Source organism: Gobio gobio (genome assembly GCF_949357685.1).
Source record: "Gobio gobio genome assembly, chromosome: 2".
Taxonomy (NCBI): domain Eukaryota; kingdom Metazoa; phylum Chordata; class Actinopteri; order Cypriniformes; family Gobionidae; genus Gobio; species Gobio gobio.
In genome coordinates, this window is record NC_137098.1 from 47247369 (window position 1) to 47275215 (window position 27847).

The 27847-nt window shown below is 42.0% G+C and overlaps 2 protein-coding genes across 2 annotated transcripts; one reads left to right on the top strand and one right to left on the bottom strand.

Moving 5' to 3' along the window:
* The first annotated feature begins 10178 nt into the window (after positions 1 to 10178).
* Positions 10179 to 17865, top strand: cilp (cartilage intermediate layer protein, nucleotide pyrophosphohydrolase). The gene is made up of 9 exons (XM_079810611.1): positions 10179 to 10294; positions 11355 to 11509; positions 12093 to 12155; positions 12245 to 12514; positions 12803 to 12979; positions 13107 to 13421; positions 14167 to 14275; positions 14572 to 14729; positions 14839 to 17865. Exons 2-9 carry the CDS (start codon positions 11443 to 11445, stop codon positions 17190 to 17192), a joined length of 3513 nt encoding a protein of 1170 aa, XP_079666737.1. The 5' UTR covers positions 10179 to 10294; positions 11355 to 11442; the 3' UTR covers positions 17193 to 17865.
* eif3jb (eukaryotic translation initiation factor 3, subunit Jb) lies at positions 17408 to 26327 on the bottom strand. Its single transcript, XM_079810612.1, has 8 exons — positions 26193 to 26327; positions 26010 to 26101; positions 24455 to 24524; positions 21040 to 21125; positions 20828 to 20942; positions 20530 to 20730; positions 19264 to 19337; positions 17408 to 19096 (listed from the first exon to the last, which is right to left on the bottom strand). Exons 1-8 carry the CDS (start codon positions 26212 to 26214, stop codon positions 18962 to 18964), a joined length of 795 nt encoding a protein of 264 aa, XP_079666738.1. The 5' UTR covers positions 26215 to 26327; the 3' UTR covers positions 17408 to 18961.
* Positions 26328 to 27847: the final 1520 nt, after the last annotated feature.

Below are 27847 nucleotides of genomic sequence, written 5' to 3' on the forward strand. Positions count from 1 at the left end.
GGTGGTTGATGTACGCTACTATGGCCGTGTTGTCTGTCCGGACAAGCACATGTTGACCCTTCAGCAACACTCGGAAGCGGTGCAGGGCGAACCGTACTGCCAGCAACTCGAGGCAATTGACATGCATGAGGCGCTGGGGTCCTGTCCAGGAGCCCGCGGCTGCTTGTCCATTGCACATGGCACCCCAGACCGTGGCAGAGGCATCCGTCGATACGACAACATGCCTGGAAACTCGTTCTAAGGGCACACCGGCCCGTAGAAAACTGAGGTTCGACCACGGGGTGAGCGTCTGTAAGCAGGCCAGAGTCACTTGGATCCGGAGCGTGCCAGACTGCCATGCTCATCTCGGGACTCGATCGCGAAGCCAGTGCTGAAGCGGTCTCATATGAAGCAATCCGAGCGGCGTTACCGCGGCTGCAGATGCCATATGCCCCAGGAGCCTCTGAAATAGTGTCAGTGGGACCGCACTCTTGCTCTCGATTTGACGGAGGCAAGTCAGCAGAGACTGCACGCGCTCGCTCGTAAGCTGCGCGCACATGGCGACCGAGTCGATCTCCATACCGAGAAAAGAGATCCTCTGCACGGGGCAAAGTTTGCTCTTTTCCCAGTTGACCCGAAGGCCCAGACGGGCTAAGTGGTGGAGAACCAGATCTCTGTGTCCGCAAACCTGCTCTCGAGAGTGGCCCAATATGAGCCAGTCGTCGAGGTAGTTCAGGATGCGGACCCCGTGCTGCCGAAGGGGCACAAGGGCTGCCTCGGCAATCTTCGTGAAGACGCGAGGGGACAGAGATAGCCCGAATGGGAGGACCGCGTACTGATATGCCCGCCCCTCGAAAGCAAACCGTAGGAACGGTCTGTGTCGAGGAAGGATGGAGACATGGAAGTAGGCGTCCTTCAGGTCGATCGCTGCAAACCAATCGTGAGGACGAACGCATTCGAAAAGGCGTTTTGCAGTCAACATCTCGAACGGAAGCCGGTGAAGGGATTGGTTCAAGATGCGAAGGTCCAGGATTGGTCGTAACCCACCGGTTTTCTTGGGTACAATGAAGTAGGGGCTGTAGAACCCCGACTTCATTTCGGCCGGAGGGACAGGCTCGATTGCACCCTTCGCCAGCAGGGTGGCAATCTCCGCACGCATGACGGGGGCATGGGCCCCGGTCACGGTATAGCGGACTCCCCTGTAACAGGGAGGAGCCTGCGCGAACTGAATCGCGTAGCCGAGCCTGATGGTCCGCGCAACCCAGCGGGACAGCCCCGGAAGCTGAAGCCATGCTTCCAGAGACTGCACCAACGGGGTCATACGGACGGCAGACGTACCCAGGGTGGGGCAGCGAGGCAGCGTTACCGGCCCGGACAGGGGAGGCTGTTGGGCGTCCCGGGGTCGGGGCACGGTTAACGGCTGCGCCCTGACAGAGGAGACCAGGGAAGGACGCACGTTCCACTGGGGTCTGCTCTGCCAGGGGGCTGGCGACAGAGAGGGATGCGAGTGGCGAGACCCGAGGGTGGCGCGCACTGTCATCACCGGTCTCTGGGTGCTCAGGGATGGGGGTGTCAGTTCTCTCTTTAACCACATTAGGGTGCTGAACAAAAGATTCTCCCCCGGCCCTCCACCGGGGGAAGGAGCGGCCCTGCTGCCGTCTCCTAGAAAGAACTGCCCATCCCTGAGCTGTCCGCGTCAGGAGCGCCGCTTAGCCTGGCGTTTCTTCGCGGGCTGCGGGGCTGGAGCGGACTGGGACGCCTTCCTGCGGTTGCGGCCCGGGTGGAGGCTGCTGATTGGGTGGCGCAGAGGTAGAGGGAACCGCAGGAGGGCGCCCTCGGCGGCGAGCAGGCTGAGGCAACTACGCGGGCGGTGGGGTGGAGGCAGCAGCTGACCGCCGGGGCAGTAAATGTTTTATGGCCTCAGTCTGCTTCTGAGCGGCCGAGAACTGTTGGGCGAAGCTCTCGACCGCCCCGCTGAATAGCCCATCCTGGGATATGGGGGCGTTGAGGAAACGGGTTCGCTCAGCGTCACGCATATCGGCCAAGGTGAGCCATAGGTGTCGCTCCTGGACCACATTTGTGGACATCACCTGACCCAGGGAGCGTGCGGTCACCTTCGTCGCCCGGAGAGCGAGGTCGGTGGCGGCACGCAACTCATTGCTGAGTCCTGGGTCAGCCCCCCCCTCGTGCATGTCACACAGCAACTTGGCTTGGTAAGCCTGAAGAGTTGCCATGGCATGCAAAGAAGCAGCGGCCTGCCCCGCAGCTCTATAAGACTTCGCCACCAGGGATGACGAAAACCTACAGGCCTTGGAGGGGTGCTTTGGGTCACCGCGCCAGGTCGAAGCGCTCTGCGGACACAGTTGCATCGCAACAGAGCGTTCGACTGGGGGGACCCCAGTGTACCCACGAGCCGCGGCTCCATCGAGGGAGGTGAAGGCGGAAGAGTTCGCCAAACGTTCGCGGGAAGACAACGGGGACTTCCAGGAACGCGCGATCTCTTCATGCACCTCGGGAAAGAAAGGAATTGGAGGAGCGGTCGGACGGGTGTCCGAGCGCGCTGGCCCCAGAAACCAATCATCCAACCGCGAACGCTCAGGCTGAGGCGGAGGGTTCCACTCCAACCCAAGCGCTGCTGCGGCCCGAGACAGCATGGCTGTCAATTCTGGGTCCGACTCGGGCAATGCTGGCGCACCCGAAGGTGGCAGCACAGCCGAATCATCATCCTCAGATGACTCCAGCCCACCTTGTGATGCGGCGATAGACATCTCTTCGTCCTCTGCCGCGCCAAACGCCACAGTCGGGACGGCAGGATGTAGACGCCTGAACACGGGCCGGGTCAGGTGCATGATAGGGGGGTGTGGGCCGAGGCATGAGCGTCGGAGCTTTGTTCCACACCGTCACCCTCAGATCACCCTGGCCACCAGCCAAAGTGCCGCCTCCAGGGGAGACCGCAGATTGGGGGGTGACAGAGGGGACTCTCGCTCCGGCATCTGCACGGAGTTCAGAGTCTTGATCGAAGCACCGAGATGGCCATGTTCCCGCAGAGAGAACATGAGTCATCCACGAGCGCCGCCTGAGCGTGCTGAAAGCCCAAACACGTCACGCAGCGCTCGTGCCCGTCGAAAGGCAGAAGAGATCTACCGCACCCAGAAGTGCACGGGCGAAACATCCTGAAAAGGACGTGCCACGTGCAAGCTCTTTTATGAGAGGAAACTTTGCAGTCGATGCCGAAGCGCCCAGGGAAACGCACACCAGCTGTCAAACGGACCACTGCGCAGATCAGCAGGCAGGAAGTATGCGATCACTGGAACGCGCCGTCACACCAACACCGACTGGAAAGCTGCTCGTCTCGAAGAAGCTGACAGAGTCTCAGAAGGCTGTAGGAGTGAAGAGGTAGGGTACTCTTGGCTCCGAAAGCAGAAACATAATGCGATATTGCCACGTACTTCCTTATATACTCACGCGGTGAGGCGGAGTTACGTATGCAAATTCCGCATGCCCCATGGCATTGGCACGCCATTGGGCGTTTTCTCTAAGCTCGAAGATGATAGGCTTCTAAGCGAAACCCCCATTCGTTAGTCACTAACGTTACGTCGTAGTGACTGAACGAAAGGGAACGTGAAGATAGAGACACCAGCCACCATAGCCACTTGTTTACCGGGAGCCAGAGCACCTGACATCAAAGCAAATTTAAAAGTGCTGGCTAAAGCTAATCGTAAATTCTCGTTTAAAAAGATTATTATTCACGTCGGCACTAATGATGTTCGACTTCGCCAGTCGGAGATCACCAAAATTAACATTAAAGAGGTGTGTGAACTCGCTAGTACGATGTCAGAGGCTGTTTTTTGTTCTGGACCACTCCCTGTAAAAAGGAGTGATGAGATAGTTGTATAGTTGAGATAGTCATCACTCAATGGCTGGTTGTCTAAGTGGTGTCTGCAAAATAACATAGGGTTCATAGACAATTGGAAAAGTTTTTGGGGCAGACCTGACCTGTTGAAGAAGGATGGCATCCATCCCTCTTGGGGTGGTGCCCCTCTTCTCTCTAGTAATTTGGCACATAGTCTTAGAGCTAAACCTTGACTCACTAGGGCCCAGGTCAGGAAGCAGACAAACTGGCTAAACCGACCGTCTGCTAGCTGTCTCACGTTACCGGAGTCAGATAAATCCCAGCACATAGAGACTCTTTCACCTAGATATTATCATATAGAGACTGTGTCTGTTCCCCGAATTAGTAAATACAAAAAAAACATCAAAACCATTCAACAGTAAAAATTTAATTGACGTCCAACAAATAAACAAAAGATATAATACAGATGAACAATTGATAAAGCTTGGGTTGCTGAATATTAGATCCCTTTCCCCAAAAGCACTTATTGTTAATGATATTATTACAGATAATAATCTAGATGTGCTCTGTTTGACAGAAACCTGGCTAAAACTTGACGACTACATTACCTTAAATGAGTCCACCCCCCAAGATTATTGTTATAAACATAAGCCACGTCTGAAAGGTAAAGGGGGAGGGGTTGCTGTTATTTATAATAATATCTTCAGTATTACTCAGAAGTCTAGTTTCAAATATAATTCCTTCGAAGTTTTGGTGCTTTATGTAACGCTATGTAGTGTACATGATAAAACCCGTTCAACATTTGTGTTAGCTACTGTATACAGGCCACCAGGGCATAATACAGACTTTATCAAAGAATTTGCTGATTTTCTATCAGAGTTAGTACTGGCCGTAGATAAAGTACTAATTGTTGGTGATTTTAATATCCATGTAGACAACGGAAAAGACGTATTGGGATTAGCATTTAAAGACACACTAAACTCTAGTAAACTCTTGGAGTTAGGCAACACGTGTCAGGAGCCACTCATCGCCATAATCATACTTTAGACCTAATATTGTCACATGGAATAAATGTTGATACCGTTGAAATTCTGCAGCAGAGCGATGACATCTCAGATCATTACTTAGTATCATGTATACTTAATTTAGCTAAGGTTGCAAAGCCGCCCCCTCGCTTCAAAAATGACAGGACAATCACTGCCGCTACTAAAGATTGCTTTTTAAATAATCTCCCTCATCAGTATCATCTGCTCAGCATCCCAGATAGTATAGAAGAACTCGATGTTGCAACAGAAACTATTGATTCTCTCTTTTCCAGTACTTTAGACACAGTTGCTCCTCTGCGCTTAAAGAAGATTCAAGAAAATAGTCCAACGCCGTGGTACAACGAGCACACCCGGGCCCTTAAAACAGCAGCCAGAAAAATGGAGCGCAGCTGGAAGAAAACAGAATTAGAGGTATTTCGTAATTCGTGGAAAGAGCACATGATCACATACAGAAAGGCCGTAAAAACTGCTAGATCTGCTTATTTCTCAACTCTCTTGGAAGAAAACAAACACAACCCAAGGTATTTATTCGATACAGTGGCTAAATTAACCAAAAATAAAGCTTCAACTTCTGATGATTGTAAACAGCACAGCAGTAATGACTTTATGAACTTCTTCACATGTAAGATTGATAATATTAGGAAAAAAATGTTAACCATGCAGCCGTCTACTACAGCATCACATCAGACAGAGCATTGTAGTGTCACTGAGGAAAAATTACACTCATTCACTGCTATAGGAGAAGAAGAATTGACTAAACTCATTAAATCATCTAAATCAACAACATGTATGCTCGACCCTATACCGACTAGGCTATTAAAAGAGATGCTACCAGAGGTCATAGATCCTCTTCTTAATATCATTAATTCATCTTTGTCATTAGGATATGTACCGAAAACTTTTAAGTTGGCTATTATTAAACCACTTGATCCTACAGATTTAGTCAATTATAGACCAATATCAAATCTACCCTTTCTGTCAAAAATACTTGAAAAGGCAGTGTCTTCACAATTATGTTCCTTTTTAGAAAGAAATGGTATCTGTGAGGATTTCCAGTCAGGATTTAGACCGTATCATAGCACTGAGACTGCTCTCATCAGAGTTACAAATGATTTACTCTTATCATCCTATCGTGGCTGTATCTCTCTATTAGTGTTACTCGATCTTAGCGCTGCATTTGATACTATCGACCACAACATTCTTTTGAATAGACTCGAAGATTATGTAGGTATTAGTGGAACTGCATTATCATGGTTTAAATCATACCTATCTGACCGTTATCAGTTTGTAGCAGTAAATGAAGAGATGTCACACCGATCGCAAGTTCAGTATGGAGTACCGCAAGGCTCAGTGCTAGGACCGCTACTCTTCACCCTGTACATGCTACCACTGGGAGATATCATTAGGAAGCATGGCGTTAGTTTTCATTGTTATGCTGACGATACTCAGCTCTATATTTCTTCACGCCCTGAAGAAACTTACCAATTCACAAGATTAACGGAATGCATAGCTGATATAAAACATTGGATGACCGGTAATTTCCTGCAACTCAATTCAGAAAAAACTGAATTTTTAATTATTGGACAAAAAAGCTCCACAAGTAGTGACCTAGAATACTGTCTAACACTTGATGGCTGTTCTGTCAAGTCCTCGTCGTCAGTGAGGAACCTGGGTGTGCTCTTTGATACCAATCTTTCGTTTGAAAGCCACGTTTCTAGCATCTGTAAAACTGCTTTCTACCATCTTAAAAATATATCTAAATTAAGGCACATGCTCTCAATGCAAAATGCTGAACAGTTAGTTAATGCGTTCATGACCTCAAGGTTAGATTATTGTAATGCTCTACTGGGTGGTTGCCCTGCTCGCTTAATAAATAAACTCCAGCTGGTCCAAAATGCAGCAGCTTGAGTTCTTACTAGAACCAGGAACCATCACGTCTACTGCGGTCTCAAAATTCTGGCCAGTTGATAATACCGAGAATATCCAAATCAACTGCAGGCGGTCGAATCTTTTCCTATTTAGCTCCAAAACTCTGGAACAGTCTTCCTAACATTGTTCGGGAAGCAGACACACTCTGTCAGTTTAAATCTAGACTAAAAACACATCTCTTTACTGTGGCATACACATAAAACACTTTTTCAATGAAATGATTGTTAGGCTGCATTAACTAGGTCAGCCGGAACCGGGAACACTTCCCATAACACCTGATGTACTCGTTACATCATCAGAAGAATGGTATCTACGCTAATGATAGTCTCTCTGTTTTATCCCGAGGTTTACTGCAGTCAGCTGGATCCGGGCCGTATCCAGTTCAGATGGTGGACCTGCGCCCAGAGAAGACCAACACAGGACCCCGAAGTGTCTGCAGAGACCGTGATTAGACTCCCCCTGCAACTGCCTCATCGACACGGCATCTCAATAAACCCGTCTCCGGCGGGTTGACTCAGATTGTTCGAATATTACAATTAAATAATACTTAAATCGATATGTCATCCTCAATAAACCCGTCTCCAGCGTGTTGCCTCCGATCATTCGAATATTGCACTTTAATAATTATTTAATCAACATCATCCTCAATAAACCCGTCTCCAGCATGTTGCCCCCGGTCCCTCGAATATTATGATCTATTATGACCTCTGAGCTGTAAAGCTGCCAGAATAATAATAATAATACGCTGTTTGTTAATTGGCCAGAGGAGAACTGGCACCCCGACTGAGCCTGGTTTCTCCCAAGGTTTATTTTTCTCCATTAGGTCACCTAATGGGGTTTTGGTTTCCTTGCCACTGTTGCCTCTGGCTTGGCGTGCTCAGTTGGGGACACTAAATTTTTCAACTAAACATCGAAATAAATCTAAATAATAAACTAAATTAACCATTTAAATTAAATTACTGATCGAATTATTGATCTAAAGCCCACACTGTCACTGTATGATAATTGAAATGAACTGATGACATCAGCGTTTTTTCCAGAATGGCTATACAGCTGAATAAAATTATGCTGCATTATTTTCCTGTTTAACACTGTAAAGCTGCTTTGAAACAATCTACATTGTTAAAAGCGCTATATAAATAAAGTTGACTTGACTTGACTATAGCAGCGTATCACATTCAAGTGAACGGACTGTCACTGGGAAAGAACGATCTCATTGTTCGGTTCCTTAAAGGGGCTAGAAGGCTTCACCCACCTCGCCCCCCTTCAGTCCCTATATGGGACCTGTCCACGGTCCTGGATGCCATGAAGAGCTCTACATTTGAGCCTTTGCATTCGGTGAGCTTAAAGCTCCTGTCACTAAAGACCACTTTTCTGCTGGCGATCTCGTCAGTTAAGCGAGTGGGTGATCTGCATGCGCTCTCTGTGAGCGCCTCGTGTCTGGAATTTGGGCCAAACGACTCCAAAGTCGTCCTCAAACCAAGACATGGATATGTACCTAAAGTGCTTTCAACTCTGTTCAGAGCACAGGTCATTTCACTTTCAGCACTTTCATCACCGTTAGATGAAGAAGATGCTAATTTGCTCTGTCCTGTCAGAGCGCTGAGGATATACATAGAGCGTTCCGCTGCTTACAGGCAAACTGAACAGCTCTTTGTATGCTTTGGCGGCCGTACCCGAGGGTGCGCGGTTACAAAGCAGACCATGTCACGTTGGATAGTAGATGCTATCTCACTGGCCTATGAGTCTAAAGATCTCAGCTGCCCCTTAGGCATTAAAGCCCATTCTACTAGAGGCATGGCCTCTTCGTGGGCTTGGTCTACTGGCATTTCTCTGAATGATATCTGTGCGGCGGCAGGCTGGGCCTCCCCGTCCACTTTTATCAGATTCTATAATTTAGATGTTCCGGCTTTACCCCTTAAGGCTCGAAAAGTCCGGTCTGGGTTAAATATTGTATAAGTCATAAGCACATTCCTTATACGGCTCGAATTATCTGGCCACTCATTATTCCTGGCCCGACTATGTCTGGTCTATACTTATTATTGCACGTATATCGTGTTCTTTCTCATTAAGGGCCCGACTCAGGTCTGGCTCATTTGGGACTTATTGATATCATATTACGGGCCCACCTAGGTTGGCCTGGGTTTGGTGTCGTTGGCTTTAGAGCCGTTAAGCAAGCACGGCGTTTTGCATTGGTCCCCCATAAGCGTTTTAGCAAAACGCAATACGAGAGTACTCTCGTAAGGGAACGCTTCGGTTACTAACGTAACCTCGGTTCCCTAAGATGAGGGAACGAGTATTGCGTTTTGCTTGCCGTGCTTGCTTACTTGCTCAGGAGTCGCTTCAGTCGATTAACCTGACTAACCTTGCGAGACGGGGTCTTATATGGCTATGCAAATTCTGTTGCCCCTTGTGGCGGGAATTTAGAAGGACCTGATTGGTCCATCCCGCCCCACGGTCTCGCTATAGGTTGCTGCAGTTGCAGCGGCACAGCCAATCAGCACCCAGCTGCTTCCTGCTGAGAGTTGTGCAGCTGCACTGCGTGTAAAAGGTATTTTTGGATAAAAATTTGCTTCAATATCTCGAGGAAAGGAATTCCCCCATAAGCGTTTTAGCAAAACGCAATACTCGTTCCCTCATCTTAGGGAACCGAGGTTACGTTAGTAACCGAAGCGTTATTTCTTACAGTTTTCAATCAGACAGTATAATGTTCTGCTGATATAGTGGATTTGTTCTGCAGATTCTGACATCATGACTGAAAAGCCACAGTGTATTGCCTTTGGCTCTTTAGTGTTACAAATCATTCGTATTGTTTATCAACACATCCAGAGGGACAGATGGGAAAGAGCATGCTAATGTCTTTGAGAAAGAGTCACGTAATGGCTTTCATGTGTTTGAAATACATGGATGTCATTCTTGAATGGCTTTCTTGTGAATGTTGCATAACTAAACATACTCCCAGCAACGAATATCTCACCACAGTGCTGACACAACTGTGAATCATTACCGGGGGGGGGGGGGCACTTGTGTGTGTGTGTGTGTGTGTGTGTGTGTGTGTGTGTGTGTGTGTGTGTGTGTGTGTGTGTGTGTGTGTGTGTGTGTGTGTGTGTGTGTGTGTGTGTGTGTGTGTGTGTTTTTTTGTCTCTGTCTACTTACAACCATATCTGAATACTAGGACTGACATCTATCAATAGAGACTCTTTTATTTGAGAATATTGTTCCAGGACAGCCCTGGCTGTGAAATCCAGCCCTTTACTCTACTGTACAGGAGCAGTAGATGGTGCTTAACCCATGTTGTTATTTCATGGCATAGAGCCGACTCTATGGCTCAGGGCTGAGCTATATAAGTACTGAACACAGACCTGGACTTCACATTCACTCTCTCTCTCCTTCTCACTTCAACTATTTAGCAACTGCTCTGTAAATACATCACAGAAACAAGCAGGAGTACAAGAGCTTTCCATTTCACAGAGAAACATTTGCTTTGGTAAGGTATGATTTTCTCAGCTTTTCAGCTTTCTTTTCTGTAACTACATTTTGAGGATTTGGATTCAGATGCTAATGCTTTCTAAATTGTTTCCAGTAGAAAGTAATTTCCTCACTCTTTGAGATTTTTTAAAAATATTATTCATATGGATGATTGAGCAAAAATGATCTATTCAGTCATGAATTTGAATGTTTTTGCTTTTTTTTTTGTATGTGTACAAATGATTTTGTTTATTAACATATCAGTTTGTATTAGTACTGTACACTCTCAGAAAAAAGGTACAATAGCGGTCACTGGGGCGGTACCCTTCAAAAGGTTTTTGGGTATTAATATGTACACTTTAGGTACTAATATGTACCATTTGGGAAATAACACTCTTTAGGGGGGAATAAGGTACAAAGGTGCAGCCTATACCTTTTGAATGGTACTGCCCCAGTGACAACTTTTGCATATTTTTTCTGATAGTGTTACTGGACATTAATAAAACAAAATGTTGCATTTTGAAGTATACTATTGAAGTAGTCATATTGTGTCTAGTCTTATAAAGTCTTAAATTCTAATACAGGGAGAAACGGTAAAAAATTAAAATGAAAATGTTTTGTTATTCCATACACAAATTGTTCTATGTGCATATGGAATGTGTAGTTAGGTCTGAGTTTTTTGGCAGGATGTAAAAACAGTTGTGCATTCCCTTGACACACAATGATGGCTCTCACAGATGTGATATTTGAGAGCAGCTAAAACTCTTAGTACTTTAAGCTCTTTTTCTGCAGCTTGTCTTCATTTCAGCGGGATTATTCATGAACTCCGCTGTAATATTACTTACAGCGTCCTGTCTAAAGTCTTTTTGTTGTTTCTGTAAAATGGAATGTTTTTAAAAACACTAATTTTAGAATTCTTCTTGGTCAGTTTGAATCTGGAAAGGTTGAAATGAGTTCATAATCAGCTGGGAAAAAAGGCAAATAGAGAGCTGTATGATTTACTGAAATGAAAATACTGTGGTCCATTTCCTTCTGTGCAATTTACTAATCGTCTTTATATTCGTATCTGATTGGCATAGGATCTGTGTCTGGACTATTCTTAGTGTTGAAGGAGCTGTGTGTGAGAGGGTCTTTACCAGAGGTCGGAGGTCATTAAAGGGAGCCAGGATGGGCTGTCTCTCAACATGGACCTTTGTTCTGTTTCTGTTGGAAATTACTGGCACTTTTTCTCAAGGTTTGTTTGGCCAAAACTCCTGTGAACGTCATTTGAATCAACACATTTCACACTTCATTGCTAATGCAAGTTATTGTTAATGCAGTCATCTGGCACGTCATTGCTCATGGCAGAAGCTGAAAGATTTCAACAGGATATTGACAGCTGGTTCTTAGAAACATGACTCTTCCAATACCCCAACCCCCAAAACTCTTTTCAGCAAACCCATTACTGGAGGAAAGGCAACATTGTTCTGGTGTCCCCAGTATATCCAAAAGCTGAGGTGTTTTGCGAGCCAGCAGCAGAAAGACACTTGCTAGCAATTGGTTCTACTCTGTGTGTGAACCACTAGCGGAAATCTCTGTTGAAAGGGGTTCTTAAATAATCTGAAAGTAGTAACATTTCACTTCCATTAGGCTCATGACAATAATACAACATACTTTATTTTCTTTACTACATCAAAAACAAGTTAAGCACTGGGCTGTATCATTGTAAAATTAATAGTACTCATTTTTTCTAAACTTTAGCTGTCTTAAAATTAGCAAGGTAAATCTGAGATACTGTGCTACGATTTCCGGAAATAAAGCTTTTGTTTCCTTATTAGGAACATGGAGAAACATCATGGGGACATCATGGAGACCAAACCCAGCTGTGTACCATAATGAAGGTAGGTTTGTATGTTTCTGACCATACATAGCCAATGAAATATTTCAAAAGGTGTTCCAAATTGATATTTAAAACCTTTTTTTTCCTCAGATAATTATGCGTGGACCACATGGTTCAATATAGATCACCCTGGAGGAAAAGGAGACTATGAGAAGCTGAATGCCATTCGTTTTTACTATCAAGCGCGTGTGTGTGAGGTTCCTCGAGCTTTAGAGGCACGCACTACCGAATGGATCCCAGCTCGCAGCACTGGGGAAAGAGTACATGCTGACCCGGCTGTAGGCTTCTGGTGTGTCAATGATGAACAGCCTGTTGGGAGGAACTGCTCAAACTATGCTGTACGCTTCCTATGTCCTAAAGGTTCGTAAATGGGGCTCTATAAGCCCAATTATGTTTCAGAATGCAACTATTCCCTGCAAAGGTGTGGTGCTTTAAAGGGAATGATGCTTCTAACAATCATTGTAAATATATAATAATGTTCAAAGATTTATTGTGCACATTTTCTCTCATATTGATACGGTATGCAAATTTAATATAGAAAAGGTACATTTGATGATGAGACTGCAGAAATAGTTAACATCAGGTGATGCCCCCCAAAAAAATACATAGTGAATTAATTCATATTTAGCATAATCTCTCTCTATTCAGACATTGTTTCAGATAATGAAGAACTGATATGGGGTCCATGGTCAGACTGGAGTATGTGTCCAGCCCAATGCAATCAGGTGGCAACACAGCATCGCTCTAGAAGCTGCAAATCCAATTCCAAACAATGCAATGGCCAAACTGTTGATGCCAGGTCATGCCATGGTCCACCTTGCCCACGTAATAAATTTACTCAGTTTCCTTAAGATTAAAATTATAATTTTCCAATCAATTAAAATTTCAGCTCACCTTTGTCTTCCTTCCATTTGTTGATTAAAAAATATATATTTCCCTTTTTCTTCCTTAGGCTGTGATCTGCAGTGTGTGATGGGCAAGGTAAACGACGAGTGTGATGGCTGCCTGTGCCAGGATCATACAGTTTTAGGATCAGTCCGTAGTGCCGGGGGTCTCCCTGCACCTGGAGCTGCCATTCTCCGTGCTGGTTCCAGGCCTAAACTCCTCACTGTTACTGATCACAATGGGCACTTTCAGGTCCCAGGAATCTGCCCTGATGGCAACACTACTCTGATGGTCAAGCTGAATAATCACGCGCCACATCAAGTCACTGTGCCACCAAGCACCGAACGCACTTCCGTCCTCCTTTTGAAGCTAGAGAGAGCAAGTAATTATTCTTTTAATGACCTTTAATGCATTTGACCTATTCTCTATAAGCATTAGAATACTACCGTAAGAAGACATTTTCAATATCTTTTTAAATGTCACAATCATTCCAAGACGTAACAACATTTTTACTGGCCCCACCCCAAAAGAACGATCAATTTTATGTGTTAGAATTTTTATTAAATGTTAAGTTGGTCACACTTTAGAATAGGGTCCAGTTCCCATTATTAACTAACTGTTAACTACGACTTTTTCAATAATCTTCTAATTACTGCTAGTTAGTAGTTAGTAAGTAAAACCAAAAAACATTAATGATTGGTGTGTAGTTTTACACATTTCGTACCCTTGGAATTATAAGGTTCTATCTGACATTTTTGTCAATATTGAGTTATTCACATATTCTTATTCTGTGACAACTTCTTTACATTATGTGATGTTGTTTTTTAAGTTTTTTTGAACTTTTTTTTTTTTAGAAAATAAAAAGGTTCTTTCTACACAGTCAAATGGAATGCAAAAACTTTAAAGCTCAATATCTCCAAACCAGTCAGAATGCAGATAGAACCTTATAATTCCAAGGTGGCGATTTGTACTGATGCTTTCAAGATGATCACAATTCTTGTTTGCAAAAACATCATCCATGTTAGCTTGCTACATAACGTTATCTTGGTGAAAAAAAACTGTTTGCAAAGTATAAAAATGGGTGTACAAGATCAATACATGTAACACAATACTGTTGTGTTCCTCAGAAAAACTGTATGTGCTGAAAAACCCTGAGAACAAAGCCAGAAGGGAAGGTCAGACAGCTGGTTTCTGTTGTAAGGTTGATGGAACACCTCAACCAAACCAGTATGAATGGTAAGCTTAAGCTTTCAGATATGAATTGATGTTCACTATGGAATACAAGGAAACCATGTTAACCTTGATGATCATTAAATGACAAAGTAGAGAATCACGAAGAGCATCTAGTATCTAAAGTCAAAGCCCTCGTGTCTTATGTTCCTTCAAAAGAATATGACAGGTTTATATATGACAGTTCAAACAAACCAAGTTAACATGAAGTTATTTGTCAACCATTAAGAATTGGTCCCAACCCCATGGAAAGTTATCCTGAATGTGAAAACACAATGATAATCACTGCTGTAAATCTTTAGGTTCCACAATGGCACTTTGCTGGACAGGAGTCGATATCATTATGACGAGACACTGGTTTTGAGGAATCTCAGTTTGGACCATATTGGAGAATATTACTGCAGAGCCAGTAATGAGAACGGAGCCATCAAATCCAAACCAGCCACCCTCACAGTTATTGGTGTGCCCTTATATCCTACTTTATAAATATTTTGTATTAACCTAAAAGGTGTCCATCAAAATACTTTACAAATAGCGTGATCTCAGTTTGGTATTTATTCTTTGTTTAGGTAAAAAAACGCCATCTTGCAAACCTAAGCCTGATTCTCACCTGATCCGCCTACCACATGACTGCTTTCAAAACGAGACTAACTCTTTCTACTACGATGTGGGGAGATGCCCAACATCCACATGCACAGGGAAGCTGGATAACGGCATCAGATGCAAAGACTCAGTTTCCTACTGCTGTGGAATTTCAAACATGGAGGAGAAAGAGATTAAATGTCAGGGATATCAGTTGCCCATCATGGTAGTGGCACAGTGTGGTTGCAAAACATGTGTGGACACAAAAGCTATCGTTCGTGGACGTGCTATTGCAGCAGACACTGAAGAGCCCATGAGGTTTGGACACATCTACATGGATGGCACAAGAGTAAGTCGAACTGGATACAAAGGCACATTCTCAATCCAGGTACCAACAAACACAGAGCGTCTAGTCCTCACATTTGTGGACAACATGCAGAAGTTTGTGAACACCACAAAAGTGTTAGCGTTCAATCCTAAAGGAGGAGCCGTGTTCTATGAGATCAAGCTGTTGAGGAAAAAGCCAGCTGTGACCATTAGCTCAAGGGAAACTAATACGCTAGATCTTGGTGAGGTAGAAGGCCAGGATCCCATTGCTGAGATTGAGATCCCACCCAATGCATTCTATAAAGAAAATGGAGAAGTGTTCATGGGAAATGTCAAAGCCAGCGTGACTTTCCTCGACCCCAGGGATGTATCAACAGCAGCGGCTGCCCAAAGTGATCTCAACTTCATTGGTGATGAAGGTGACACTCTGCCCTTGAGGACTTATGGAATGTTCTCAGTGGACTTTAGGGACGAAGAAGGAGGCGAGCCACTCAACGCCGGAGAAGTGAAAGTGCGTCTCGATGCAGCACAAGTGAAGATGCCCGAGCACTTAAAGACCATGAAATTATGGTCTCTTAATCCTGATACTGGTTTGTGGGAGGAGGAGGGCCAGTTTCATGCTGAGAAGAAGCAACGGGGGAAAAGAGAGGAGAGGACCTTCCTTATAGGTAACATGGAAATCCGTGAGAGGCGGCTGTTTAACTTGGATGTGCCTGAGAACAGGAGATGTTATGTGAAATTGCGGGCTTTCCGTAGCGAACGGTACATGCCAAGTGAGCAAATTGAAGGAGTCGTGATGACATTAATAAATATGGAACCCACACCAGGGTTTTCAACCAACCCTCGGGCTTGGGGTAGATTTGACAGTGTCATTACTGGCCCAAATGGTGCGTGCCTTCCAGCCTTCTGTGATGAACAGAAAGCAGATGCATATTCGGCCTACATCATGGCCAACCTTGGGGGAGAAGAGCTAGATGCGGTAGCATCCTCCCCAAAGATGAATCCTAACACCATTGGCGTCCCACAACCCTATTTGAATAAACTTAACTACAGACGTACAGATCACGACGATCCCAGAATAAAAAAGACAGCATTCAGCATGAATGTGGCCAAACCCCGGTCAAACACGGCTGAGGAGGCCAATGGCCCAGTTTATCCATTTGACAAGCTTAAAGAGTGCGAGGAAGCGCCATTCAGTGCAGCTCACTTCCGTTTCTCGAGAGTCGAAGGAGATCGGTATGATTACAACACAGTTCCTTTCAATGAGGATGATCCTATGAGCTGGACGGAAGACTACTTGAGTTGGTGGCCAAAGCCCATGGAATACAGGGCCTGCTACATTAAAGTTAAACTCAACAGTGCCCATGAGATCAATGTTCGTTCTCGCAATATGGGAGGTACCCATCCAAAAACCGTTGGCCAACTGTATGGTATCCGTGACACCAGAAGCATTCGGGACATGGACCAGTCAACTGTTTCAGCTGTGTGTCTGGAGTTTAAGTGCAGTGGGATGCTCTTTGATCAAGAAAGAGTGGATCGGACCCTCGTGAAAGTAATGCCTCAGGGCAGCTGCAAGCGAGACGGTGTAAACACCATGCTACAGGAATACTTGGTGAATCACCTTCCACTGGCTGTCAACAATGACACAAATGAATTCACTATGCTTGCGCCGCTGGACCCTCTGGGCCACAACTACGGCATCTACACAGTGACTGACCAAGACCCCCGGACAGCCAAAGAAATTGCGCTTGGCCGTTGCTTTGATGGCACATCAGATGGCACCTCTCGAGTCATGAAGAGCAATGGTGTGGCATTAACATTCACCTGTGGTGATAAAGAGGTCACTAGGCAGAGTGTGTTCCAGCAGATGCAGAACTCACTGGGTCAGGCCACAGCTGGAAGTGCACGACAGGGAAGAGGAAACCGGAGACAGAGAGGCGACTCAATAGCACCTCGCAGCAGTAAGAGGAGGAGTACTCGTAATTCCTACACACGTGCCCAGACCGTTGGTTGATATTCCAAGAACTTAAAAACTCTACATGAGACAAGACAGACCCATTCTCTATGGGGGCTGCTCTTATTAGAGTTACTGGATTTAAGCCATTTTCAAACTTACAGACATATTTGAACAAGGCTGGGGCAAAGTCTTTTCAGTAATTTAGGTTTGCTGAACACATCAAGTGGCAAACAATATTATAGCTTTTATGAATTGCAAGGCAAATTCATATGAATGGATAAAACATTTTTAATTTTATTTTAACATGTAATAATTTCACCTTTTAAATGCCTAACAAAACTAAAATCACTATATTTTTTAAACAAAGCAAATCCAGAGGAATGTGTGCTTCATGTACTTTTTCATTTTCATATTTTCTACTCTCTTGTACTGTGGTAAATATTTTACTGCTTGAAATTGTAAATAGTCAAATATTTATTGCATACTTCAGACAAAGCAGTTGAACATAACATCTCCACCTAAACAAATGTTATGGACGCCCTTTATCATTCATTAATTAGAAAAACTCTGAAGTTGTCCAAACCCTGTACAAAAATACAACATGATTCCTTTAGACCAATGATTTTATTAATTCTTTAAAAACAATGCCTTTGAGTCTTTGTATTTGCCACTGCCTAATTTTAACAATTTGTAAGAAAATCCTCTAAGCTTCTTATAAACATTTTTGCTGAAAAAGTTTCATTTTCATTTCATTTGACTTCATACAAACCTGTAGAAGCTACTGTATAGTAACAATGGGTCAAACAAAAACAAGCTAGCGATTCATATTTATCATATACTGTCATATGAGCAGCAATATTGAACATCATTAATTTGCTGATCAAGTGTGCAGCAATACTGAGTTAATTTAAAATATACTTTGGTGGAGAAACAAAATGACTGCACCACGGGTAGACGATGGCAAGGTCATAATTCAACAAGGCTTGGTTTCGGTTGCATTTTACTTTCACTTTTCCATCCCTTAATTTAGTCAGTGTGTCACTTCTGGGGCTAGTTGCATAATCAACCAGTGTGTTAAGACTGGGACTTAAGTACTAGTATGACCAACTAGTGATTAGTCCATTTTTTGGTTTCAAATTACTATCTACGTTATGTAATTGACATAAAACAGTTATGAACAGTATTAAAGAAATGTTATGACTAACTTGTATGACTAGTCTCAGCAGTTTATGCAACTGGCCCCTGCTGTTCATTATTTAATGTCGACTCCTAGCACTGACAATCTTCAAATTTCGATTTCAAATGCTGCAATACACTATTCCCGTTTGGAAAACTGACAGTTTCCAACTGTTGTATAAATATGCAAGAAAAGTACAACCACACTTTCAATAAGAATATTCTTGGGAAGAAATTAATTTGCATAGAGCATCACTTTTTTTTTTTACTTCTGTGTAACTGAAATTGCACAGCTTTAAAAACATAAGCCACTTTTAATGAAAACAAGAGATATTTACTATAAGGCATTGAAATTCTTATTTAGGCCAATCAGAGGAAATGCCTCCATCAAAGATGTCCCACATAATATGGTATGGTTTTTGACAAAAATGCAAGGCCATCTGAATAAATTTGCCTTTCCCCATTAGCTGCTGGGGTGCAATGGGCTGATGGCAGCTTTATGAGGAGTCTTTCACCACTGGAACGAAGTAAAGGGTTGACACATTGTTCAGTGTTCAAGATGGCACTGAGTAGCATGATCGGGTAAATGTTGCGTGTTTCCAGGGGAGTCTGGGCAAAGAGGGAATGGGAAGGGGGGCGATGAACCTTCGTCACATGAAGTCATCATAGTCATTGCCGTAGCCACCGTCAAATTCACCATAATCAGCAATGTCATCTTTCAGCTTTGCTTTCAATCCACCACCAGGGACTACACCTTTCTTCTTTTTCTTATTTGCCTTCTTTTCCTGTGAATAATTCAACAGCAACACATTAAGATTGTTATTGATAGTTTGATCATAATGAATCCAGAAATATACACACAAAAAAAGTGAGGCTATAAATTTCACCCTCAATCAAAGGCCCTTCTAAAACAGAGTAGCAAGATTAAAAACCGTAAACTCATTCAACTCACCCGTTCTTGCTTTTGTCTTTCAGTGAGCAAAACAGACAACGAAGTACTTATTTTCTTCAGGTCATCTACTTCCACTACACAGAGAGAACGAGAGAAATAAAGAACACAATGATTAGCATTCAGACATGCATGGTCTTATGTTTACGCTAGACATGTGCCGTATACGGTAATACGATGTATCACGATAATGAACCTGCACATATTGTTATCGTGGGCACCGTGAAGTATTATCATTCACGAATTAAGATTTTTTGAATGCATTTTAAGAATACTTTTCCCATCAACTGGATAGAGTGCACAACACCGCTGTATGATGCGTCAAAGAAGAATACACACTCTGATGTAAACAAGCCCAACACAGATGAAAAGCGCATGGCGGAACAAGTGAAACAGCAAATTCCCTCTCTGTCAGCAGATAGCGCTGATGAAACAGCAGAAATGCAGCCGGATCCACGGAAACCCCATAGACAAATCAGCTGTGCTACTTTCTGTTTCAGAACCGTTTTTAAATGTTTTGATCAGCCATTCAGATTTTGTTAGCAATGGTGTTCATCACAGCACCGAATATGTACTTATACTTAATAGGCTATTTATTTTCAAACTTAAACATTTCAATCTGGACTACAACATGCCCTAGATATTGTTTGAAAATGTTTTGATTTGGTCACACTCCATTACTCCATTAGTTAACATAAACTGACAATAAAAAATACTTCTAAAGCATTTATTAATCTTAGTTTATTTTAACATTTAATAACATTAAAATCTAAACGTTGTAACTATTATTTAATGGACTAACATGAATAGTTGTATTTTTTTTACTACGGTTAACTGAGAATAATAACTTCTGCAACAAATACAGCAATTGCTCATTTTTACATTAACTAATGTTAACTAATGAGACCTTATTATAAAGCATTACCTATTGTTCTTAATTATTTTGTACTTTAATCTGTTTGAAACTTGTGTATTGCTTTATTGTATTTAAAAGTTCAGTTCTTCTTTGTTATAAGATAAAAAAAAGTTATTAAACCTACTTGGTTTTGCAACTTATTTCAATATCGTGATAATACCGTATACCGTTATTAAAGCTTCAGCAACATGGGAATTTGATACCGTCACATGCCCAGATTACACAACTCACCATATAATCTAAACAGCTGGGGAAATATCAGAAATTCCTTGTCACAAACATCCAATTAAAAAAAAAGAAAAAAAAAAAAGATAATTATCCACATACAACTCAAAAAATAATTCTGCACTTACATGAAATACAAAGCTCTCGAAACAGTGACTCCAAAAAGCTGGAATAATGCACTGATTTTTCAAACTGCGTTATCTTATCTTTTAGTAATTTTTCAAATGCAACAAAGTCATCTTTGGATGAGGGGCACATGGCTTCAATTCCAGAGGCATTGTTTGTTGTCATAACAGTAGTAGAGGCATTAGTAGCAGCAGGATCAACACCTGAAATCAGAAAATGTGTTCATTGATTAACGGTTACATGTACAATATGGACTTGGAAGATTAAAATAAAACGTCATGGACACAACCCGTTTCTTACCAAAAGCCTCACGGGCCAATTCTAAGTCTGCCTCCTCCTGCATTTTCTGCATTCTAAGCTTCTCTGCTAGAAGCTCTTCTGGTGATAGAGTCTCACTTATCGCTGATTCTTTGATCTATTCACAAGTTTCAAAAACAAAGGTTATAAACTAAATGAGTATCAGGGGAGAAAGGGATTAATTCATCAAATACAACTAATAATATTGTTCTTACCTTCCTCAACTCGTCTTCCTTTTTCTTTTGCGCAATTTCTTTTTCTTTTATTTTATCACTTAGTTTTTTCTTCTCAGGTTTCACTTCTGAAGGAAATGTAAATAAAACCATAAGAGTACTTTCCACTTGGGTTGAAGAAAAACAGTAGGGGTGTAACGGTACACGTATTCGTACCGAACCGTTTCGGTACAGGGCTTTCGGTTCGGTGCACGCCTGTACCGAACGGTTTCCGAGTGCAATCTTTAAAGGGGTGGTAAACCACGATTTCACTTTTCTAACTTTAGCTAGTGTGTAATGTTGCTGTTTGAGCATAAAAAACATCTGCAAAGTTACAACATTCAAAGTTTAAAGCAAAGGGAGATATTTGCTTTTAAAGAAATCAATTTCTAAGGACTACAGCAAACCGCCGGTAGGCGACTACTAGACATTCCTCCAGGGTCTCTGACGACATCAGCCCCAATATTTACATAAACCCCTCCTCCGAGAATATTAAATAAGGGGGGGCGAGGCCATTTTGTATCGCCGCGGGGAAGCGTTGTTGTGGTATAGTTAGTAGGCTGCAGTGTTGTTGCCGCAATGCCGACGAAACGCTGTTATTTTCATCCATTTGCTCCCGAAACTACTAGTGTTGTGGAGCGGGAGTGTTACGGATACGTGGTGTTGCCATAGACAATAAATTAATTAATTTGGTAAATAAATATAAACAACATTTATTTATACTTCACACAACTATTTACAACACACAACAGAGGTTGGCTTTGCTTGAGTTGTTGCTCTGGATTTTGTTGCTTTTAAGAAAAAAAAAAACCCTAATTTTTGCCTGTTTAGGTTCGTCACCTTCTCCATTGAAGGGGGGGGGGGGGGTGTATATTTCAGGCCTCAATGCTAAGGATTTTTTTCAGGGGTTCAAATTTTTACTTGCCCTGCCAGAATTTTCACTGACCCCACCACAGAAAAAACGACAAATAAAATAAAATAGGCCTAGTATTGTTTTTGAGCCATATAAGCTTAATAAATAAGGTTATGACTCTAAAAACTAATATCCTAACTCATATAATTTTTTTACATTGTTAAAGACCATCAGTAATAAAATAAGAACAAATAATCAAATTATGAGCAAAAGCACAAATAAATACAGCAGAACAAACATATACAAATGAAATAAACAGTTATTTTCATGTAGGTCTAAACTAAATTGTCAGGTACAAAAATAGTAATCAAATTTAAAATATCACTGCATAGTCTGCATAAAATTATGTCACTGCATATAAATACAGATTAACCCTTATTAAAAGTTATTCAGTCAAGAGCAGTGAGTGATTTTTTTTGTTTTGTCTTTTGTTATCTCAATATTTATATAGCCAATAAGGATATTTTCCGGCTTTCCATGCGTGTTCACTGTTATACTTTAGGGGGCGCTGTAGCGCATTTCCTGCACGAGAACAGAATCTCCTGATCAAAACACAGCCGAAGAAGCAACGTGCGATATCATGTGTAAGCAGATGCATATGTAAAATAACGCGATCATCACCATTAAACAGCATATAAATCACAACTGCCTAATGTTATTGAATGAAATGTCAACCCAGGACGAGTTATAGGTCAAGCTTTGGGGTGTTGATGGACTCCATCTACAACATCTGTGTTTTGTTCATCGTTCGGACGTAACGTTAGTCTTTTACAAAAACGTGATTTTTTTCAGCTTTATGCTCAAAATGTTGCTTTTTCATGAAACTTGCAACATTCAAGTGTTGATTAAAAAATAATACATGAAGCTGGAATAAAACAGTGGGTCTGTTCTTTCTTTTGATATATTTCATGTTTAGATATTCTGTGGACCATTAAAACTTGAAAATGACCATAAATGCTGGCGGTGACTGGCAAATTTCATGTTTACGTTCATTTAAAAGACCTAACCGACTATGTTTACGATGAAACTCAACAAGACAGTCATTTTGATATAATTTTGTGTGAATATTCGCGCGCTGAGAGACGCGTGGCCGTGCGTGTGTGTGTTGTGTTGCTGCGCTTCGCGAGTATCAAACTGAGAGACACTTTCTCGTCTATGAGCGCTTGAATATTTAAATTGGCAAGGCTTAAAAATGCGCAAATAATCAGTTTCCGTGAAGATGCAGCTCTGGCCCGAGTGTCTTTCACGCTGACACTGGACCATCGGGTAATTCTTATTGTCGACCGTAATGACAAATATTTTTTGTCATTCATTCAGGGGGGGCGGGGGCGTTTTGGGAGGGCGGGGCGCCCCCCCAAAACAATGGTAGGGGAAACACTGGTGTGATTTGGCTACTATAGCAAAGCCAGTGTTTAGTGTTCGTTTTGGGTTAATAGTTCTTGCGACAGATATTTGGCTATAATCCTTCTAAAAATACAAATGTGCCATTCAGTAGCGATCACTTTAGATCCGCAGTCTTTACTCTTGAGGAATGAACAGGTTCTGCTCGATCATCTTCACTAAAATTGTCTGGGTCTGATTAGCCAATCACAACACACTGGGCCAGCTAACCAATCTGAGCTCATTGCGTATTTTTGAGGGACTGGCTTCATACAACCCGGAAACCATCAGACCGTTTTTACACGGAGGGACAGAGCATTGTAGAATAAAGGTCAAATATGAAAAATAATGCTATTTTTTTTTTAAACGAAGCATGAACACATGTAACAGTGCACCCCACAAACACAATCAAGCCTTCAAAAGAATGTGTTTTACCACCCCTTTAACAGTTAATAGTCGGCTTGTTTTAAGCACGGAACACACTTGAATCAGAGTTCACACGAACATATTAAGTATTGAAATTCAAACGATAAATGCCGTTTTGACGCTCTATGTGGCCTGACTGATTACTGATCACAATTCAAGTAGCCGTGCGACGTGCATGAACGCGATCATCTGTGAAAACCGAGGTACATACCGAACCGTCAGTTTTGTGTACCGTTACACCCCTAAAAAACCAAACAGTAATAAAGTAATAAAACAGCACAAACAAACAAACAGAAAAAATAATGCCCAGTTTTATAAATATGCTATAGTATAGACCGTATTCACAGCAGCACCATCTTTGATTTTTAAAGGGAATGAAAGTGAGGCTGTGAGGGATAGACATACATCTCTTCAGCAGGTTGTACTGTTATTTAATGCGTTTTTTGGATTGTTCTGCTGACGAAACACTGCAAAAATATCTTTCTGAGAAATTTTAGTAGACAAAAAAAAACCCAAACAATATGAGCTGTGGAAAATTCTAAGTGATCTAGGAGCTTTACACAGCGGATGCCTTTGAAACCACGGCCTATCCCTCACAGCCTTGCTTTCATACCTGCACGGCGCTTCTCTGAATAAGGTCTATTGTTCTGCCTTCAACATTTCTATTGTGAAATCTGACAGCTCAACAGAGATCAATACCGGCTTTGAGCTGTTCAGCTTTCTTCTCTTCCTCCTTCTCTCTCTCCTCCTCCTCATCATCCCAGTTATCCTACAGACAGAAAGATTACAGTTGGTAACCAGCCATATGCAAACTAATAATATCATTTAAAATCAAATCAAGTTTTCTTGTTCCAATTTACTTGTTTGTTAACCAGACGTGTAATAAGTTACACATATAATTATCCACACATTGACTCAACATTATTCCTTACATATATAATGCAATTTATAAAGCATCAATTCTTCACCATTAATAAGAGCATTTGGCCATTACAATTACAGTACCAAAGATGTAACGTAATTTAAGCCCCATATTAAAAGACCATCTTAGGTGACAAATTCTCTTCTTCTAATAAACAGTTAATACTGACTAAAAATTATGTAATAATTTAAAAACAATTTAAAACAAAACTGATTATAGCTGACTTGGATTTGAGCTGAGCAACTAGAACTACAGAAGTTTCCAGGACTTTAACGATTTTATTTTAAGGCACATAAATCATAAAATGTCAGCTCCTTGACATTTTCAGGTTTTCCAATGGCCATGCCATTGGAGAAGTTCATTTGAACTCTCGATGCCTCAGTTAACGGGTTCATTCAGCGAGTCATTTCTAGAGCTGCCTTCAAACAAAACAACTCGCAGTAAATGACGATAACACGTGCGCGCGCGTAGATTAAAATAAACACCCCCGAGAAGAGAATGGCGCCGCGCGCGAGAGAATTCTAGATTAGCGCGTAAACACGACACGCAACATGACTCAATCGCGTCATGACGTCAACAGGAAGTAGCCAGCTGCTGCCTGGCGGAAAAATTACAGCACACACATGACAGCGACGGTTAAGATGTAGAACACAAACTCATACAATAAAAAGAAACCAAAACAGATTAAAAAATGATGCGGGACTAGTAATAACGTGACATGCATGCCTTCCTTGTTAGGAAACTGTAAATAGCGGCGTACTACGTCCTCTGCTAACTAGTAACGTTACATTTAACAAGCTAAAATAGCAACAACAATTTGAATAACTAAGATTAGTAACACGTTTATTAACGAAAACACAAATGAAAAGAGCTGCTAATGAAGGTCCACATGACCTGTCACTTGCTAGCGGTTAGAACTGGATTCATATGTCAATACATTTCAACCACAGACAACACATAAACTAGCCGACGTGCTGTCAAAGCTACTAACGTTATATTAGTTGGATTAACCTGTAATGGACTGGCAGATTATTGTTTCCCGTCATATAACAATTCAGTAAACTGGAAGATGACACTGCTGACGTAAACACACAGAAACTGTCAGTGTAACAGTAGTACTAGAAAACCACGAACAGGCAACTAGATACAGCTGGGGAAACTCTAAATAAAACGGGCCTAATCTAGGTTAGCTAAACGGCTAAAAATACACCATGATCGTCCATATTAGTGCCGCTATACATTTAGTCACATAGCATTCGATAAAACTGAATTAAAAGAACTAAAACGCTCATTAGTGATAAAGTTTTGATTACATGGTCATTCGCACGTTACCTTCACGTCTTCTTCCTCGTCCTCGCCTTCCCATTTATCCAGCCGCCCGGGGGCAACTATGGTCGGCTCACTTGGATCGAAGTTGTCAGCGTCTTTCGAAAAACAACATAATCTCGTGGTTAAAACAGTGACCGACACCCTCTCTCATACGCGTAACCTCAAAATATTGAAAGTAATCCTTACCCCAATCGTCGGAATCCGCCATCTTGGCTTAGTGTGACTTAGTAAAGTAGTAGCTGAGAGAAAGCATGTGCACACAGAACTGCCAGTGCTCTGATCTACGCGCTTCTGCCTTTCATGCTGACGGGATATCGGAGGACTGGATCGCGCGCGCCACTGCGCGACAACGCCCTCGTGTGGTCATTACTATTGTACAAGTCCGATGTGCCAGGCGCCAATAATAATAATACATTAATAGTGCAATTGTTTTATTATATTAAATAGTATCATATTATTATATAATAATGAAATAGAAATGCATTAATAATAATATATTGCTATTGTATTATTATTATTATAGGTAATAATAATTATTGTTATTGTATAAATATATTATAGTTTTATAATTATAAGTCCCCTTAAAATGTCTCTGGTAATACTTTATTTCCAAGGATACATTCACTGATTTATGCACAACAATACAAAATGAAAATACAGTCTGACATTAGGTGGCATTAAATATTATGACAAATATGTAGATTTGCATAAGTAGTAAGTAGCACATAAGTAAATACATGAGTGAGTTTATACATTAAAGAACAAGAAAACGTCACACACAAGTTAATACAACCCCTTCTGATATTTTTTCCAGCATTTCATTGTATGAAGTCTGCTCAAGCAGTTAAAAAAGTAAATAAATAATATGAATAAAAACAAGACAAGTAGAATATACAGTGTAAATCAAACCAAATACAGATCTAGAATGATACATTAATCTCCAAGCAGGCAGTTATTCAAAAACAATCAAACAAAATCACATTATCATGACTGACCAACTATTATAAAGTGCTGAAAGAATTATTTCCACAAGTCATTTTTCTCATACGTTTTGTTTCCAATTTCATGGAACCCATTTTAAATTACATTCAGCATTTTAAAAGTTCTGACTATTAAAGATACATCATATTGCACATATTTGGAAAGGAGAGTTTATTTAAGTATAGCAGCAATTCACCAGCGGCAGACCTAACTCATCACTGAGGGTCAGCAGGAGAAAGCAACAGCAGCATTATCAGGATGCTGGAGAGGTAGAGAAAAGGACAGGGGTGCAATGCAACTCCTAGTGACCTGCCTGAAAAGATACACAAATACAACTGTGAGACATTTAACATTTAAGAGTGACTACTCTCAAAAATATCCAAATATCAACCATTCAGGTTTGAGACTGCTCACATATTAAACTATAACCAATATTTTTTTAATTAACATGGAATAAAATAAACTTTGTTCACAACAGGAGTGAAAGTACCTCTGAAATCAACAGGTTTATCCTCCATGGGGTTGAGCACCATGTTAAGGGCCGTCTGCTGAACTGAAGATAGAGCGGCACGCTGGGCGTCAGTTACAGCGATGGCCTGATCATAGGTGAACATACGAATCTGTGCCTGGTTAAACACTACCTGTGAAGACAGAAAGAAGAAACATCAGGTTTGAACGATGACTTCAAAATCCTTTTAATCATAAAAATAGAGGACATCATAAGAGTTTTTGCCCCCTCAACCAGCCTATCCTGCTCCCTTAGTCAGGATGAATGTGAAAAGAGATTTTAATTATGAAATAGAATAGACTTCTTTTTTTTTTTTAAATCACAGTTGCCTTTGTAGAATTAATATTGGGTA

Coding starts and splice junctions, on each gene's coding strand:
- cilp (XM_079810611.1), top strand. CDS start 11,443: ATGGGCTGTCTCTCAACATGGACCTTTGTTCTGTTTCTGTTGGAAATT. Junction 12,156..12,244: donor AGCTGTGTACCATAATGAAG/GTAGGTTTGTAT, acceptor TTTTTTCCTCAG/ATAATTATGCGTGGACCACA. Junction 12,980..13,106: donor CCATGGTCCACCTTGCCCAC/GTAATAAATTTA, acceptor TTTCTTCCTTAG/GCTGTGATCTGCAGTGTGTG.
- eif3jb (XM_079810612.1), bottom strand. CDS start 26,214: ATGGCGGATTCCGACGATTGGG. Junction 21,126..24,454: donor AGCTGAACAGCTCAAAGCCG/GTATTGATCTCT, acceptor CATTTCCTTCAG/AAGTGAAACCTGAGAAGAAA. Junction 19,338..20,529: donor TCGAGAGCTTTGTATTTCAT/GTAAGTGCAGAA, acceptor CTCTCTGTGTAG/TGGAAGTAGATGACCTGAAG.